Source organism: Mizuhopecten yessoensis, unplaced genomic scaffold, assembly GCF_002113885.1.
Source record: "Mizuhopecten yessoensis strain PY_sf001 unplaced genomic scaffold, ASM211388v2 scaffold1171, whole genome shotgun sequence".
Lineage (NCBI taxonomy): Eukaryota > Metazoa > Mollusca > Bivalvia > Pectinida > Pectinidae > Mizuhopecten > Mizuhopecten yessoensis.
The window spans coordinates 322,346-341,985 of NW_018403913.1; the positions used below are offsets into that span (position 1 = coordinate 322,346).

Consider the following 19,640-nt stretch of genomic DNA (forward strand, 5'->3'; position numbering starts at 1 on the left):
CAGGGAGACTCTTTGGCTTTACTACTTTCTACTCAGCATCAAACATCAAACTAACCCTCTGAAGTGACTTACCTTTAAATGTGACTACAAATAAGATACATCCTAGTTAATGAGATGTTACCACTAATAGTAATCACTTGTTCATAACTCCTCACACATAATGATTAGCCACACCATTACTTAATTAATTTACGTATTTCTTTTATTGAAATATTAAACCGTAAAGCTATTTATACAAAGGCTCGTCAGTATGCCCACTGGTAGAGTTATAAGTATCCATACCTAGTGTCGTACTACTGTGTCCAGGTTATGACATTTTATGGACCCCTGTCCCACTGTTAGAGTTACAAGTATCCATACCTAGTGTCGTACTACTGTGTCCAGATTATGACATTTTATGGACCCCTGTCCCACTGTTAGAGTTACAAGTATCCATACCTAGTGTCGTACTACTGTGTCCAGATTATGACATTTTATGGACCCCTGTCCCACTGTTAGAGTTACAAGTATCCATACCTAGTGTCGTACTACTGTGTCCAGATTATGACATTTTATGGACCCCTGTCCCACTGTTAGAGTTACAAGTATCCATACCTAGTGTCGTACTACTGTGTCCAGATTATGACATTTTATGGACCCCTGTCCCACTGTTAGAGTTACAAGTATCCATACCTAGTGTCGTACTACTGTGTCCAGATTATGACATTTTATGGACCCCTGTCCCACTGTTAGAGTTACAAGTATCCATACCTAGTGTCGTACTACTGTGTCCAGGTTATGATATTTCAATGAGACATTTTATGGACCCCTGTCCCACTGTTAGAGTTATAAGTATTCATACCTAGTGTCGTACTACTGTGTCCAGGTTATGACATTTTAATGAGACATTTTATGGACCCCTGTCCCATTGTTAGAGTTATAAGTATTCATACCTAGTGTCGTACTACTGTGTCCAGGTTATGACATTTCAATGAGACATTTCATGGACCCCTGTCCCACTGTTAGAGTTACAAGTATCCATACCTAGTGCCGTACTACTGTGTCCAGGTTATGACATTTCAATGAGACATTTTATGGACACCTGTCCCACTGCAGGCAAACTACTAGACAATTCCACCGTATTGTTTCATACACAGAGTGATTGCTCCTTAATTTTACTTTGTATACAAGTATAGAGCGGCAGGGTCCGATGATCAGTGGGTTAGAGCGACAGTGTTGTGATATGAAGTCCCGGGTTCAGTTCCTGTACAGGTCCTATTGCATTTCTTCACTTAAAACTTTTTGACCTTACCTTTATCATGTTTAATAAACGTTCCACATGGTCTTTGTTTTCTTTTCGTAAATGATTGATTAAATCTATAGCTATTCCCGCAAAACTGTGTCCAATGCACTGTTACAGTTTTTGGTAGCGGTTTCATCAACTGTGGCCTATGACCTTGGTTGTTGCATGGACTCAAAACTATAAACAATCAATCACGCATTCAAATATTTGTATCTGCTTTCCTTTGATACTTTCCAATACACCTGCATTTGACACAACACCCAGGTAACAATATGCTCCTATAACGACCGAGACTTGACTAATCTTAATATTCATGCGATATAAATCATAAAAACGACGTCCATGTTTACACTAAATAAGTTGATACAATAGTATTTTTTATTTTCTCTCTTTCACGAATGACGGTTATCTATGCTTTGAATGCATCAATATGGGGCCATATGAAACGTTATAAGATGGCACAAATAGTAGTGTCCTGAAATGGCACGTAAAAGTCGGAAGACACTTGCGTTTTCGAAATCGTCCATTTATTACCTGCTTCAGACATACATCAGTAGGTGTATTTGTTGAAGGTAACGTGATTATCTGACAAAACAATCTATTTCTTAACTTGTTAACCTATCACTGCTGTCTGTTTAGTCCTTAACCGGTCGGATATTCTTTATCGGCATTCTCGACATTTTTCTGGTCATTTTCATCCAAGATTGGGGTGTCAAGAAATTTGATGGTCGTTCCCGGAGCTTCTTGTTCAAATATCAATATCTACAAACAAGATAAATAAATGATGTTTGTCTATTGGGATGTCACTTTTGTGTCGCAAAACTGCATGTCTAAATGTCGACATAAATACAAATGTCGACATACACACAAATGTCGACATACATACAAATGTCGACATACACACAAATGTCGACATACACACAAATGTCGACATACATACAAATGTCTTCAAATGCAAATGCCTGGTTACGGCTATTGGTATGTATATAATTAGTTATAATCCATATCAAGTGTTACAGTGGGGCTACACAGTAAGTGGGTAAGGATAGACACAAGTCACAATTTATCATACCTTTACTGGAATGATATTTCTAACCTTTGACACCGTGGAATAAAATTAATTTTTGTCGTGATATATTTTTTACATTATTTAAATTGATTTTATGGAAGTATTGTATGACCTATTATTATCGAGTAAGAATTACATGATGTCAGTTAGTGATCTATCTGTTTTATTGAGAAAGGGTTTAATGATTTGATTTATCGACAAAGAAAAATATGATTTATTATAGAAGAGTTTTATGATTTATTATAGAAGAGTTTTATGACTTCTTAAGAAAGGATTATGTTTGATTGAGAATGGATTATATTACATAACTTATTGTTTGATGGCAATTAGTGGTTTTAAATTTGTGAGAAATAAATAATTACAATAAGTTGTTTAGGAAGGAATGATGACGATTGATGATTTATTAATGGATTAAAAGATGAAAGATTGTATGATAGATTCACAAAGGACTATATATTTAGTGAGTTAATATCGAGGGATACTAAGTAAAACACTGTACCTGATTGTTTCCTTGTTTTAACAGTGGTGCTGGCACGTAGAGTGTCTGCTGGGGTCCGACACACCAGAACCGGCCAAGGTTTAATCCATTTATGAATACAATGCCCTTTCCCCATCCCTGGATATGAAATAAAAAAAACAAATAAATCAAGATAGCATTAATGAAATTGAACTTTTGCACTTTAAGTTCAATGCATAAATAGAAAAAAATGATAGTTGTGTTTTATTTCAACCAATGATCGAATGCATATTACGTTTCATTTACAAGTATATTTAAAAGACGTAATAAAAGATGACAATAACGGAATTCAGGTTTACCTTTGTACAGAGGAAAGTGTCTTTCGGTACGTCAGCAATGGTTAGTGTGGCCTTGAACAAAGCTGGGAAATTACCGGACGACGGGGAAGTGGCTTCCCATTTGTCACACTGGGATACACTGGACGATACAAATACAATTGCAGGTAAAGATATTTTATTGGAAGCTTAATGGTAGCCATTTCTATTAATAGTAGTACCAAACATCACATACATCAAGATACTAACGACATTTATCTTCGTAAGAGAAAAACATTAAAAGACGTTCTACTCATTCAACAATATGTCATAATATCTTGATATTCATCGATGAAAAGTTTAAAACCTGTTAAGAAATTAAAGCGCTGGAACGGTGACAAAAATGATCAAGGGTCATATGATGACCTTGGCCATGACAAACTGAAACATTAACTCGTCAGTTGAGTTCTTGTATTTGACCTAGCTTTGTATAAAGCTTTGTAAAAAAATATGAAATGAAATCACTAGAGTGATGCAATTGAATTGGTTGACAGTTTACGTTAAATAGCATTCATGACCTTACACTTGACAGGTAGCCAGGGAAATATAATTACAAATAATAAACAACTCTTGTACATACAAGTTAAAAATTCCTTACCTGTTAACGAATTCTTTGTCGAATTCTAGAGGAACAATGTTCCACGATTCCAATTTCTTGCCGTCTATTAATACATCCCCAGACAATCCTACAACACAATAAAGGGTATATAACTACAGCTTATACAGGGCTATACATATAATCATATCACGGAACATCAGGTATAAATAACACCACAGCAATGGACATTTCCTCAGTTTATTCGAAATAATAATAGCACGAGAGAAAATTGAAACGCAGAACCGATACGAAAAGACAAAGACATGAAACACGAAATTACAAAACAAAAGGAAAGACACCATTAAGCAAGAGGGCAGGTGCTCTATAAGAGTAATAATCTCAGGCACCCGTTATGATGATACCTCGTGATAAATCCCGATATAGTAAATCCTGCATAAAGATCACATATCTATAACCGCTATCTAAAGAATATTTTTTCCCCTACATGGGCCAAGTCACTACAAGACCAAAAGTGCCCTCTCTAAACGCTGTAATTACATCTGTTAATGCACGATCAACCTGTCTTCACTTCATGATGACAGTGAAATGTTAACGTGAAGATAGAGGGTTTGCTGGTAGGCAACCCTCCTTACGTAATTGTTTAGTCAATAGGGCAAATTTAACGATAGTGAAATAAGGTTGTCACGTTAGTCACAAGTTGGCAGTAAGGCGATAATCGTTTCGGCAGCAAGACAGAAGTGATGGTAAGAAGCTGTTTAAGATAAGGACAGTAATGCAATTTACCAGACAAATTTGTTTAATACAATGTCGCAAACCTATCACTCGATTGCTAGACAACATGCTTGAATATTGTACATTTATTTACGGACACAATGTAAGTTTGATGATCACCTTTCCTTTCTTCATTAAGTAAATTGAGTCCGAATTCGACGTAATTGACACGCCCGTGGTTTTCTACAAGTATCTCCAGTGTGTTGGTGTTCTGTGAAGTAAAGATATCGACCACAAGTAAATATATACCGGGTTAGATACATATCGTTTAAACATCATACAATAACAATTTAGCTCACGTTACATTTGCAGGAAGTCAACTATGTTATCTTAAAGAGTAATTTAATAATCCGTTATAACTAGAACGTGTGCAAAACTAATCGAAGTATTTTAATTGCTCCACGTAGGGATATAGTTCATGTTGCATGAAACTCAAACATTTTAATTGTCTCGAAAATGTATATAAAAGTGTATGTACAGTTTAACGGAATCATTGTCAACAATAATGGCAGATATATGGAGCTTACTGGCTTTGCTGCTTGCCTGCAGTGATAGAAAAACAAAGAATGTCATTTGAGTGTGATATCACCGTTTTTTTTAAAATCCAACAAATACTGAATTATTTATTTTCTTAAATTTTGATATACACTTTATTGGCGCTGTTTGACATACATAAGTCTGTTTACATACCTGTGAGCACGCGATGTCTATTTCCAAACCAGGATTTCGCCAGTCAATCACATGCACGAAAACCCCGTTGACAAAAACCTTAAACAAATAACCATTGAAACAATAAAATATATCAAACACTCTTTTTAGTTTCTGTTCTTTGCCATGATAACATATGAGTTTAAATTACAGCGCCTTGCACAATTTTGTTTGGAAAATATAAAACAAAGTAACAAAATATAATATTATGATTAGGTAAGTATGCAAACCCTAATGCACAGTCAAACCGTCGTTATTTAAGCTGTAGAAGTAGACGGAACTGCAAATATTTCAAGATTTTTTTTTATCAGATATGTATACCACTGTTTTTGTTATATGTCTGCTACTTATCATAAAACATGCTATAGCGTCAAAGCATTTTAACAAATAATATGACATCTACCATTTCGCCTTCTGCCATAGCCTGGAAAGTATAGGAGTCATGAGCGATATAAGAATTAGACATAAGGAATATTGTCCTTAATTATGGCAGACACTGAAATATAATTATATATGGTGCCGTCCGTTCTTATTCTAGTCATATCTGTTGACCACTTGTAACAAGTGTCGGTGGGTATGTAAGTCTACACACCTGTGCTCTATCCTTTGGAGGTGAAGCAAACTGCAGGTGTTTTCCCGTCGGAAAAGTCGTACGATACAATGTGTAACCGTAGTTCTGACCGTAGCCGCCATGGATCTTGAGGAGCTCCATAGGGATTGGCGAGGAACACTTGATGTCGTTCTGGATATGGCAAACAGCAATGGCAAGACTTTTAAAACTTACTGTTGTGTTCCAGGATAATAGGACAAATAGGACTCATAATTCTGGTTAGTCCAGAGCATCGAAGATGATCTAAGGTATTAGTATTTTCAATAGACAGCAGACACTTTGAAATAAGTATTCTTTATTATCTGAGTAGATATAGGATATTAAGTTCATGTTATGTTTAAGATAATGATGTGTATGTGAACAAGTATCATATCGTCGCGAGGAAACTGAGCTAGACCAAAAAGTGTAAACAAACCTTTACAAATGTCAGCATGTGTTTGAAGCTCATAGTATGTGTACAGGGCACCTTCCCTAGAAAGAAAACAAAACAATTCTTCTTTATAAAATGGATATTTGTTAAAATGGTGTAAACATAAATGGAAAAGAAAACAATCTTGTTGTTTCAAATAACGAACTCAAGTAAACGTTAAATTGTTGATATTTTGATAATTATAGAAACTGAAAAAAACATAATTTCCAGGATTCGAAATACTCGCCGTCCGATGATATTCACAAAAATGATCATATGTTTACAGGGACATACTAGTAGTTTTTTCAGCTTATAAACTCTTTTATCGGTGAAGTTATTTTTATCTCAAATTCAGCTTTTAAATTTAGAGTGTTCTTTTTCTTACAAACATTTTCATGTCTTGTGGTTTAGATTATTAGCAAAGCGGAATATATAAAGGATTCGACATATACAAGTACTCTATGAATGTCTCTGTCATGTAGTTAGGCCACGCCATTTTCTCCGCTTGCAATTGCTCAGATGTTAATTAATAAGTTTCCATCAACTCACCATAACAAGTCTTTGGTGTGTTCGGCGGAAGGTCTGGCATCTTAGAAACACCTGTGTAGTACAAGAGTGCGTAGTCATAACAAATCAAAAATGATTTAAAAATATCCAAACTTAAAATAATGTTAGCAAAATGCTTTCCAGATTAATAGTTTATAAGTAAAAATAGTTTCTTATTAGACGGCGTTACTTTTGTCAATATTCCTATGCACATACACATGTATTATATATTTAGTTCAAGTTTATTGCAATTCATATTTACCTAATGGTTTCAGGACTTTTTCGAAGATAATTTCTCGTGCTCTCAGAAACTTTGGCGTGATGTCGCCAGCTTCACTCAGAGGGGCGTCATAATCTACAGAACGGTGAAGAGACATAAAGGGTTTTCATTCCGTCAAGCCAACCGTGCTAAGGATGACTGCATGGAGGATTTCAGGAGATAATATACTAACAATGTGATGTCTTTATGTGATTAATTAAGTTTAAGTGTATTTAAGTGTTCCTTTTACACATTTGATTTAACCAATCGAATCCCTATATAAAAGAAGTTTTACAACAGGTTCTCTTCCGAAGAAAGGTTTACGTCACAGTTAGGTTACAAAATAAACTGTAGCAAGTTTTATACTAGTTACATATAATGTCTAGTGGTCTTGTACACTGTTCCTCGAAATTTGAGTTCATACATGCGATACTTTTAAAACTTGTTCATTTCTTAATGTTTTATGCATTAACACTTGAGACAAAAACAGCAATGCGATATTTATTAAATCTAAACTTCGACAGTCTTCACGTTCAATTACATTGTTAATACATAGCCATAATATACAAAATGAAAAAGTATGAAATGATGCTAAAATATATTATACACTTATGGGTATGCATTATAAATATATGTATTCTAAATGCAATTGTTCGTATTCACTCAGGTTAACGAATTCAAAATAGCGCTGCTTACCATAGCTAGTGATGTCGGGTTTGTACGTAGAATTCGTGAAGAAGTTCGCTCCTGCCATAAATCCAAAGTTTGTGCCGCCATGAAACATGTACATGTTGAAAGAGCCACCAGCGTCTAGTATTCCTGTCAGACAGTTCTCGAACACTGCAGCAACGGAAATATATTGTAACATACGAACTCTTTAGAAATACCGTAGCAAAAGAAACACACAATATTCTATACCGTTCACAAACACTGTAGTGACACAATTATACTTTATGTTACATATCGTTTTGAATATTATAGCAACAAAAGATATTCTATACAGCTCTTAAAAACTGAAGCGACACTGTGAGATAAACTATATGCTACATACGGTATGGGCACACTGTAGCAATAGAAAAAAACATGTGGTTTACAGTTCTTGAACACTTTAGAAACATGAACAAGCACTGTAACGACAAGCAACCTAGAGTTCTCCAACACTGCAGAGGCAGACTTAAAATACGTCCATTCAACCTAGAGTTCTCCAACACTGCAGAGGCAGACTTAAAATACGTCCTACATAAGATTTTCCGTACATGGCAGCGATAGACAGCAGCATGCATTGTTCTAACTGTAATAACTTTCAACGAACTATAATAATTATGTTTATAAAGTGGTCAAACACTTCACCAGCAGAAACATAAAATATCCACCATAAAGTTCTAGAACATTGTAAAACCGAAAACTCCAAACTTTTCGTGGGATAACGGTAGACTAACGGTACTGTTGCAGTATGAGAATGTAGTGGTAAAACTGCGATAATGGAAACTGTCCTAGTTTTAGCGTTGGTTGCGATACTGTTGTTTCACCTACATGGTATTGCTGGAAACTGTCTTAGTTTTAGTGTTGGTTGCGATACTGTTGTTTCACTTACATGGTATTGCTTGAAACTGTCTTAGTTTTAGCGTTGGTCGGATACTGTTGTTTCACTTACATGGTATTGCTGGAAACTGTCTTAGTTTTAGTGTTGGTTGCGATACTGTTGTTTCACCAACATGGTATTGCTGGAAACTGTCTTAGTTTTAGTGTCGGTTGCGATACTGTTGTTTCACTTACATGGTATTGCTGGAAACTGTCTAAGTTTTAGTGTTGGTTGCGATACTGTTGTTTCACCAACATGGTATTGCTGGAAACTGTCTTAGTTTTAGCGTCGGTTGCGATACTGTTGTTTCACTTACATGGTATTGCTCGAAACTGTCTTAGTTTTAGCGTTGGTTGCGATAGTGTTGTTTCACTTACATGGTATTGCTCGAAACTGTCTTAGTTTTAGCGTTGGTTGCGATACTGTTGTTTCACTTACATGGTATTGCTTGAAACTGTCTTAGTTTTAGCGTTGGTTGCGATACTGTTGTTTCACCTACATGGTATTGCTGGAAACTGTCTTAGTTTTGGTGTTGGTTGCGATACTGTTGTTTCACTTACATGGTTTTGCTGGAAACTGTCTTAGTTTTAGCGTTGGTTGAGATACTGTTGTTTCACTTACATGGTATTGCTGGAACCTGTCTTAGTTTTAGTGTTGGTTGCGATACTGTTGTTTCACCTACATGGTATTGCTGGAAACTGTCTTAGTTTTGGTGTTGGTTGCGATACTGTTGTTTCACTTACATGGAATTGCTGGAAACTGTCTTAGTTTTAGCGTTGGTTGCGATACTGTTGTTTCACCTACATGGTATTGCTGGAAACTGTCTTAGTTTTAGCGTCGGTTGCGATACTGTTGTTTCACTTACATGGTATTGCTTGAAACTGTCTTAGTTTTAGCGTTGGTTGCGATACTGTTGTTTCACCTACATGGTATTGCTGGAAACTGTCTTGGTTTTAGTGTTGGTTGCGATACTGTTGTTTCACCTACATGGTATTGCTGGAAACTGTCTTGGTTTTAGTGTTGGTTGCGATACTGTTGTTTCACCAACATGGTATTGCTGGAAACTGTCTTAGTTTTAGCGTCGGTTGCGATACTGTTGTTTCACTTACATGGTATTGCTTGAAACTGTCTTAGTTTTAGCGTTGGTTGCGATACTGTTGTTTCGCTTACATGGTATTGCTGGAACCTGTCTTAGTTTTAGTGTTGGTTGCGATAGTGTTGTTTACTTACATGGTATTGCTGGAAACTGTCTTAGTTGTAGCGTTGGTTGCGATACTGTTGTTTCACTTACATTGTATTGCTGTAACCTGTCTTAGTTTTAGCATTGGTTGCGATACTGTTGTTTCACTTACATGGTATTGCTGGAAACTGTCTAAGTTTTAGTGTTGGTTGCGATACTGTTGTTTCACTTACATGGTATTGCCAGGCCTTTGTGTCCCTGTCCCCAATGGTCAAACCAACCCGGCCAGAACTCCATAACCATCAGCGGGAAATCTGGACTCCACTCTCGGATCATATCAAACAGTTTCTTACCGTCACCCATTTCCGGGAAATTCGCTGTCGGCAAAGCATCTAACGAAAATATAATTACATGTGTTAATATATTAAAACCGCTGAAGTCGGTTTCTACCCATTAATGCAAATATATATAAATTAATACAGATTCTTAACACTTGTCATATCAGTTTGTTTTATTCATATACATCTCGGTGTCAAACGGAAACACAGGCAATCCAGAAATCAATGTTTTGCTAGATGACGAACAGTACTGGTACAATATATTATTTAATGAAGTTCTTACGTTGATAGAAAGCCGCTCTCTTCAGCCCGAATATGTTTTCTGACGTGAGGAACAGTTCTTCCATTCCATACTTCATCAGCAACTTAAATAACAAATTATTGTTAATTTTCGTTTTAAAACATTGGCACAACATCTATGTTGTATCCAACTGATGATTAGTTAACGTTTCTTCATATTAACATCAGAGTTTAAGTCCCAAGTAGTTAAACCGATAACAAGAATTATAATTTCTGTTTTACTCCATGTTGAGGAATACTACATCATTTATGGAAGAAGATCCTACTACCTATTATATATTATTTGCTTCCGTGCCTTCTGCTTCAGAGACATAGTGGAGACCGACAAATGATGTGTTGTACTCATTATAATACATATATACGTATTTGTGATCTTCCAGTGCCTCTTTTGGCACGCGCGTTAGGTTGCACTTAGTTTCTTGTGCCTGGTTTGAAATTTCCTTATTGGCTTGATGAGCCATCAATTATTGAACAGATCGATTTCGCAAATAACTACTAATTTGAAAATAATATATAAAAAAGTTACAAACTTCTAATCACAGATAGACAATACATTAAATGTTAATTAAAAGTTGGTCAAATATAGGATTTCCATCAGTTGCTCTATCTCAAAGGGAGTGAACATATCCCTCCCCCGAGTAAGATTATTTTTATATATATTTCGCAGTTATAATACATATTCGCCATTTTAAAACAAAATATAAATCTGTTGCAATTCTTTTGATGTTTAAAGCTATAAATGACTGCAAAGTACGTTCATGTGACCTAGAGACTGAATTAAAACATAACGCTGAAAAGTAGATAACCTGCTAGTACGTGCGCCCATCTTGGGGTTATTCTTCACAAATTACCTCTTTCACGAAGACGAGATGCTCTACCTCGTCACTGTAAGAACCAAATTCGTTTTCTACCTGGACAGCTATTATAGGACCTCCTTTGGAATACTGTAATTAACAAACAATAATTAGTTCATTATCAAGTTATTAGTTTCATTAAGCATTTCCTTGTGGACTTTACAACTTCCATGTAAAAGATCGGTCGGTCAGTGGAGTAATTCATTATACGATATCTTACGATATTATACGAATGTTCTAAATTATCTACGTCCCTAATGTGTTACATTCCAACATAGGTATGCATGAGCTAATTGTGTTTTAGATTGAAGTTGCTCTAGTCCAATTAAACTGGCTTAAAATTTGTATAGGACATAAACAGGCTACCGATTTTTTTGAAGCATACGGTTATGATAAATTTTAACGGACGTCTGTATTTATCACCATGTAACACCCATACTTATTTGTCAATTTATCGATGAACATACTGAAGACACACATTAAAGGTAAAACCTCCTACGGCAAAAACCCACGGAGGTTTTACCTGAAATGAAAGTTTCGTTTAACCGTTAACATGCATACCTGCATATTTAATTAAAGGTTAACAAACATCCATTACACGTTCACTAACGTAAGATTCATGCAAACCACATCCACGCACCTCTCAATATACATCAACACCTACCTATAAAACACTTACTACAAGTATATGAATCTGTAAAACAACCATACTACCTGTAAAACATCCATACTACCTATAAAACACCCATACCCACTTACCAACCTGTAAAACACACATACCCACTTGTAGAACACCCATACCCACTTACCAACCTGTAAAACACACATACCCACTTGTAAAACACCCATACCCACTGTAGAACACCCATACCCGCATGTGGTATGTACATCCATACTGGACAAGCTAAACTATACGTAACATCTGTAAATCTGTAACTAGAGTTAAAACGCACATACCCACCTGTAGATCTGTGACTAAAGGTAAAATTGTCTAAAACGTACGAACTCACCTGTAGATCTGTGACTAAAGGTAAAATTGTCTAAAACGTACGAACTCACCTGTAGATCTGTGACTAAAGGTAAAATTGTCTAAAACGCACATACTCACTTGTAGATCTGTGACTAAAGGTAAAACCGTACATACTCACCTGTAGATCTGTGACTTAAGTTAAAACCGTACATACTCACCTGTAGATCTGCGACTAAAGGTAAAATTGTCTAAAACGCACATACTCACTTGTAGGTCTGTGACTTAAGTTTAAACCGTACATACTCACCTGTAGATCTGTGACTTAAGTTAAAACCGTACATACTCACCTGTAGATCTGCGACTTAAGTTAAAACCGTACATACTCACCTGTAGATCTGTGACTTAAGTTAAAACCGTACATATTCACCTGTAGATCTGCGACTAAAGTTAAAACCGTACATACTCACCTGTAGATCTGCGACTAAAAGTTAAAACCGTACATACTCACCTGTAGGTCTGTGACTTAAGTTTAAACTGTACATACTCACCTGTAGATCTGTGACTTAAGCTAAAACCGTACATACTCACCTGTAGATCTGCGACTTAAGTTAAAACCGTACATACTCACCTGTAGATCTGCGACTAAAGTTAAAACCGTACATACTCACCTGTAGATCTGTGACTAAAAGTTAAAACCGTACATACTCACCTGTAGATCTGCGACTAAAGGTAAAAGTTTCGCAAAGAATCGGTCAGCAGCCTCTTGATAAGGTTTGTAGTTACTACGGATCTTCATGTTCTCGTCGGCAAGCAGCCAGCTGAACGAGAGAAACAATCGAGGGAAAGCTAACGAAAAGTACGAAAGTGCTGATGATTGAAACAACAATTGTGAACTAAGTAGTATCAGATCTGATTTGTTTTCCAGGTTTTTGAGGTTGTGAATAAGAAATACAAATGTATCTACATGTTTACTTTATTTTATTCAGCGCTCATTCAGATAAACAAAGACAGCTATAGAAAAGCAAGAATAAGCGATCGACTTCTACTTTAAATAACAAGTTTGCCGTAGATGTGAATAGTTGAATGTTTCAAATTCGATTTCTCTTAGAATTCCTTATATTTTTTCAGTGACGATTCGGAGAGCTGTACATTAATTATAAGGTAAGAATTTAAAATCATGAACAAAAGAATTTGTTTCCATTCACAAACATTGAGACACAAAATAAACTGAAATGATTGAAGTAAACCTGTATCGCAGTCTCAGATTCCTCCAATTTCAACACTTAAGTGTTTTGTTGAAATCCCCACTTCCCAAATATGAATATCGAAAGAAATGACATCGTTATATATCAGTAACACGCGCCACGATCCACGGGTATATCAATGTTAAGTGACTACGCAAACACATAAAAGAATTACATGTGTACAAACTCCATGATGTCACAATAATATACAGATTAGACTAAGAGGTATCAACTAACTCAGATTTTAGAAAAAAATGTAACAAGATATCTATTTGTGTACTACACTACCATACTGTAACAAGATATAAACTTTACTTAATATAATATCAGATTGTGCAGAAGATAGTTAATCCAAAACACTACTCGGTACAAGAGAAGTGAGCAAACTGATACATGTAGGCCTATATGAATTTAATTTTATGGAACATCATATGTTGCAATTAAAGCGTACTATACATATTATATATAAAGGTGTTTTATACTTTGATATTGATGAAGGAATATTCGATTACCTTGGCAGTCCACCGAGGTCCCACTCAGCACAAATGTATGGCCCGGGACGGAATATCACGTATAATCCAACCTTTTGGGCCACTTGTACAAACTTCCTGGAAACATAAACACACTGGCGTCACTAATAATAATAATAACAATTTGAGGTTCTTATATACCGCTTTATCACAACTTAGTTTGTAGGTCGTCTCAAAGCGGTTCACTAATTATTATCCGTGGTTGCCTTTGCAACCAGCCAATATCTTTCTCAACTCAATAGGGAGCTGTATATACAGTCGGTTCTGCCATTTTGGAGCTCACAGCTAGTATTCAACAATTCGAGCACTGCCCAACCATGAACTCACTTACAGCTGAGTAGGCTGGAACAATCGGAGCAAGGTATCTTGTTCAAAGATACAACACAGTGCCCTGCCGTGCCGGCCTAGCAGTGACTCGAACCTGCAACCATTCGGTCACGAGCCCGGCGTTCTACCACGAGACTGCCGTACCTCCCTCATATTTCTCTGGTTTCTGTTCGCACGGTCTAGCTGTCATGGAAGGTTATAGACATAAAACACCTTGTGCTTTTCGATCTTGATTCAAATCGACAAAACTCGTATTGTTTAAAGATATTTGTGAATATTTACCTGATTTGGCAAAAAACATCCTGCCGTATGCCTCATTCAGATGATATATATATTAAATCTTTACCTTGTCCTGTCTCTTTGTGTTGCTGTATCCTTCTCCTGTATAGCCCTTTTGTGACAATGTTAAAGCTGCTTTCTGTCATATACATGTGTATGTACATTGTATATATACAATGGCCTTATATGTTTCTCTGTCACAAAAAGGATCAACCGTATTGCAAATAGTTAATAATGTTTTACTAAGGTTATAATGTTAAACTACGGTTGGTTCGAGAGTGTAAAAAATTGACAACTTTAGGTAAAGGTTGCACGTTTAGCTGTCTGAAATATCATGGCAGACGAATTTTAGAACTGATACATACCTACGAATTTAAGAGCGAACTGATACATACCTAATGACCTATCAACAGGTATCTGGCTGATACAAATGTGTTAAATGCAAATTTCCTCGCTATGCACGGAATACGTGGTTCTTTGCTGTTTCAATTAATTTAGATTTAGTGTGTTGTTACAGAGGTACCTGTGGCATATTCAAACATTTAAATGAACCCGACTTGTAAACGCTGTTGCATCGTAAACGTGCACACCTGTGACCTGATCCTCCGAGATGGCTATGCCACACTGTATCTTAATTAAAATGATGGTACATATAGGACAAAGAGGTTGGAATGTTGTTGATTTGAAAAATGTTATTTCTCTCAAAACAGTTTCGCATAATTAAGAGCTTATTTCTTTTTCGTAATTAGTGCTCAAAATTCGAAAATTTCGGAAAATGCGATCGGTAGCGTGAGCAGAGGATAAGTGTTCAAAAAAGAAAAGTTTGATTAACAAATCAGGTAAAACGAGTAACTACAGAAGAGAAGCTGTCGTTAACTTGATTTCATCGTAGCAATACGTACCTGATGTCCAGTATACCCTCAAAATCAAACTTGCCCGGATGTTCTTCGTGCTTATTCCATGCCACGTACCTGAAACATAGAAAGTAAGGGTATCCAGTAAGAAAGATTCGAGACCGACTCATATAGAAATGCTGCTATTTAACCCTGTATCATCCCAATAGTGTCATCACGGGGAAACATCTCGCAACTAATGATGACCATTTTTTTTAACAGACTAACTTTATTAACTAGTGTGGAGTTTCATAACCGACATTGTCTTCCCATAAAGCAGTCCTATATTGTCAACTGGAGAGCATGCTCCTAACCTATACCCACTTCAAACTTTCCAATTTTTCAACTGTGAGGAAAATATTTTACTTGTTTCAGAAAGTACGTCTTCACAACAACGTACGAGTGCCTTCACAGTAAATTCTGTCACCACGCAGGTCCCGAACAGACAATTAAATAGTTTAGCGCCCTGGGAGACTGCAAAAGAATTCAAAGAACAATGCACATGCAAAATTTCCGACAAGAATTGAACAAGTTTTTCATTGCTGAATGGTATGAAGTCGTGACTAGTGGCTACCTTTAAATGCTCAGATGAAGGTTGAGACCTAATATAAAATACACTCACTGTGTGCTTTTTACATAAACAGCCAAAAGAGGTACATGCACAAGAACTGTTTCCATGAGATGAGACCTGTGCCTATTACGTTGAATCCAATAGGTGTATTAATGTATTAATAACAAGCGGTTGTTGAGAAATCGAGAAAGGACAATGATTGCAAGACGTGGAGAGCCCCAATAAAGTTGTGTGTGCCATTTGTTTTTCAGTTCTAGTGGGCCTTTGGTTCAGATGCCATGGAAGGATGAGAAAACTAGCAATGCCAAGTTTTACAGAGTTGAAATACTGAAGCCTGTAAAAGGATTCTGTAGCCCGAGTTTCCTCTGGCCCTGACATCAGACTTAGACATTTTGACAGATAGATGTCTGGTGTGGGATGTCTAAGTCTGGTGTCAGGGCCAGAGGAAACTCGGGCTACAGAATCGGGCTAAAGATTCTGTAACATGAAAAAGCGTCCAAGTAAAGGGTTGAATGGCATCCAGCTAATTCGTGACAATGCTTCATCCCACAGAAGCAAGAGAATGTAGTACATGTTGACCACCCACCCTATTTACCAGGTTTAAGTCATCTCTGTGACCTCTTCCTGATGTCTTGGGAAACGGTATGCCTCTAGGAGTGCTCTTGGACATCATACTAATTAAATAGCATAACCCACAGCAGGGCGATACCCCATCCGTTGTCATTTTTCTTAATAGCTGGAAAACCAGATGTGTCTAAGGAAATACTGCCGATAAAATATATACAGTCGATAAGAGAAAAAAAGATGGAGCTTCAAAGTATCAACAATTTCCGCCTCTCATAACGCACGAGAGGAGGTCATGGAAAATGCTCATGCACAGAAATATTTCCCGAATGGCTGTGCGTGTTAATCAATCGGAGCATAATACAACTGTTTGCTACTGCCCATAACTTCTTCTCGTGTTCCATTATTGTTATCTAGTGAAAATGTTCAAAGCCCACGAACGTCTTCTCATTGTCTAATAGTGTTATCTAGTGTGAAATATCATCTCCGGCCAGACCAGGATTCTAACCAGGGACTCTCGAGCTCTGAACCAAAAGTGATAGCTTCATATCTTTACATTATGACAAACATAATTTATGATGTCTGCCACAGTGTGAACAATATATGATAAAAGACCCTTTCCATATCCTACTCCTAAAATCCCTCTACCCATATCAACCCTCGGGATGGTATGGAGGTATCTCGTTGATACGGGGGAGGATATGGAAATGGTCATGTGATAACTTATATATAGGTTGTGTTTACATACACCACACGCGCCATATCCGTTTTACTTCCGGCTGATAGTAAGATAACCTCTAATATCTCACTTGGAAATGTAATAAAACAAGTTAATTCCTCCACATGTCATTCATGTGTTTAAGGCCCAACAAAACTACAAAACGGCAGGCGCCAAATCGTTAAATGTTTGTACCAAGATAAGAAAAGTGTATAGTCTGCTTATATCTTAACAAAATATACCCACGTGCCACTCATTAAGCTGTAGTAGGTAAGGATACCCATTGATCTACTCGCATGTCCATTGAACTATAGCTATGATTCATTGTTATACTTTGTTCAGACTTTTATACACTTATATGTTGAGTGTTCATGCTATTTTCATGTGTGCATTACAGTGATAAACAAATGGCGTTTTTGTAAAAATGCATAGTCAAACACAAGTCTACAGACGAGATATAGGGAATAAGCGGCATGATCTTGAAGCTCGATCGTATTAAACACATACTGTGTATACAAACTTAAGAGATACAATGTATACATGATCATCGGCACATTTTGAGCTCATTCCTACTCACGTTTCCACAGTGTTGAGCCCGCATGCCTTCATTTTGAAGAGGCGATCCTCCCAGTACTCGGGCACCACTCGGAAGTAGTGCATGGTACCACTGAGAATGCGGAGAGGTTTCCGGTCAAGTATAAATTCTCCATCCCTAAACGTGAGACTGCCGCTGCTCGTGTACGGTTTTCTGTCGTCTGTTTCCGCCATGGCTCTGCGTTAGTTCCTGGACCTTACCGACCTCAGCTGGTACAGATAGTGTTTGGCTGTCCTCATCGGTACCTGTTACGCGTAAATCGGGCCAGTAGTTAGGGTAGCTGAAGGACCTATGCAAAAACAAACATACCCGAGGATCACAGGTGCTCGGTAAACAAAGCGCGTGTTATAGTGATAAGATGTACAATGATATATAAGCTATACCCTAGCGAGGAAGCATTGTCCTGCTATTTACATAATTTACATCAGCATTGATATATTTATTCAAAATCTTGCCCCGATAAACTTCCGTCTTTATGAAAAGTCATTGCTATCAAAATTTGCATCATAGTAAAAGCTTTAAAGAAGTAGATTAACGCGCAAAACAATGTTAATTGCCGATTGAACGGCCTTTCTAATTCCATGCATACATCCAGAACAACCTATTACATTGGCTTCATTAAATCAGAGACATATAAAGCCATACGTCTCTGATTAAATAGCATGATAGGTTATATAGTTTTTCAAATAAATTTTAAGGGATTTTTCGAGAAATTTTTACTAAAGGTTCTTACCATGAGCCAAAACTATAAGTCCGATACCATGTATACATATTATTAACGTTATTGTTCTGACACCATATAATCACTGTATTTCTCTCTCATCAGTAATATTTATGCAAGGTCAAATTTCAGACTTTTTCTTGTATCAATCATATTATCGTATTTTTTCTCACTGTCGCGATGTGTACCTGTACTTGAAACGAATGCTTGCCGCATGATCTTGCCAAAAGTCAACAGAAACTTAGGTGATAAGACATCTGGACTTATGTATAGATTGTTATCTATTGATCGTCATGAGATCAAATATTTTTCAGAAGAAAGTTTTTTTTCTTTCAGTATAGTTACATGTACATACGTGTATAGGTGAAGGGAGGTAAGTCGTATTCAATTAAAAAATGACACTAACCTGTTTAATTCAAATATTGGACTATTACCCGTAAGTTTTTACTAGTATTTGTCACTTATTCCATCCATCAGGATATAGATTTTAAATGGTTTGCAATCATTAAACAAGCGCAATTATCAATTATGCAGACACAATTTTCAAATATTTAAAAAAAAGCCCGTAGACTTGAACGAATCTATTTTTCTCCACCGAGTACCCCAATTGTGCCCCTAACGGTAACTTATCCGTCTTTTAATTTTTTTACAACAGCTGACTCAGTTCACGTTTAAGTCGGTGTTGAAAATCGAACTTTATCAACAGGGCGACTTTCAAATGCATCGACAACTAAGTTTAAATTTGCTTTTGAACTTGAAGAACACATGCTTGAGAGTTGCAGACCGGCGTCCCTTCGTCGAGCTGGTGCAAGTTGCTCGCCTGTCATCACCCTACCTGTAGGTCCGTCACGCTCCTAGATAATGAGATAATCAAATCTCATTAATATTCATAAGCCATTCGCATCGTCCAATCAAACCGTGCGACCTTTA

General features: G+C 36.7%; 1 protein-coding gene across 3 annotated transcripts; it reads right to left on the minus strand.

The window, feature by feature from the left end:
* Positions 1–1,787: 1,787 nt before the first annotated feature.
* Positions 1,788–19,621, minus strand: LOC110457848 (beta-galactosidase-1-like protein 2). 3 transcript variants are annotated; one of them, XM_021509293.1, is made up of 19 exons: positions 19,546–19,621; positions 17,972–18,278; positions 15,551–15,619; positions 14,025–14,120; positions 12,978–13,086; positions 11,296–11,388; positions 10,428–10,509; positions 10,040–10,198; positions 7,741–7,884; positions 7,048–7,140; positions 6,789–6,839; positions 6,246–6,301; positions 5,813–5,962; positions 5,203–5,280; positions 4,633–4,723; positions 3,781–3,868; positions 3,168–3,285; positions 2,851–2,967; positions 1,788–2,044 (listed from the first exon to the last, which is right to left on the minus strand). In XM_021509293.1, the coding sequence occupies exons 2-19, from the start codon at positions 18,160–18,162 to the stop codon at positions 1,925–1,927; spliced, it is 1,905 nt and encodes a 634-aa protein (XP_021364968.1). In that variant the 5' UTR covers positions 18,163–18,278; positions 19,546–19,621; the 3' UTR covers positions 1,788–1,924. The 3 variants fall into 3 exon arrangements, with proteins under 3 accessions (XP_021364968.1, XP_021364975.1, XP_021364982.1); XM_021509300.1 differs by lacking the exon at positions 19,546–19,621 and adding an exon at positions 19,495–19,536; XM_021509307.1 differs by lacking the exon at positions 19,546–19,621 and adding an exon at positions 18,899–18,940.
* Positions 19,622–19,640: the final 19 nt, after the last annotated feature.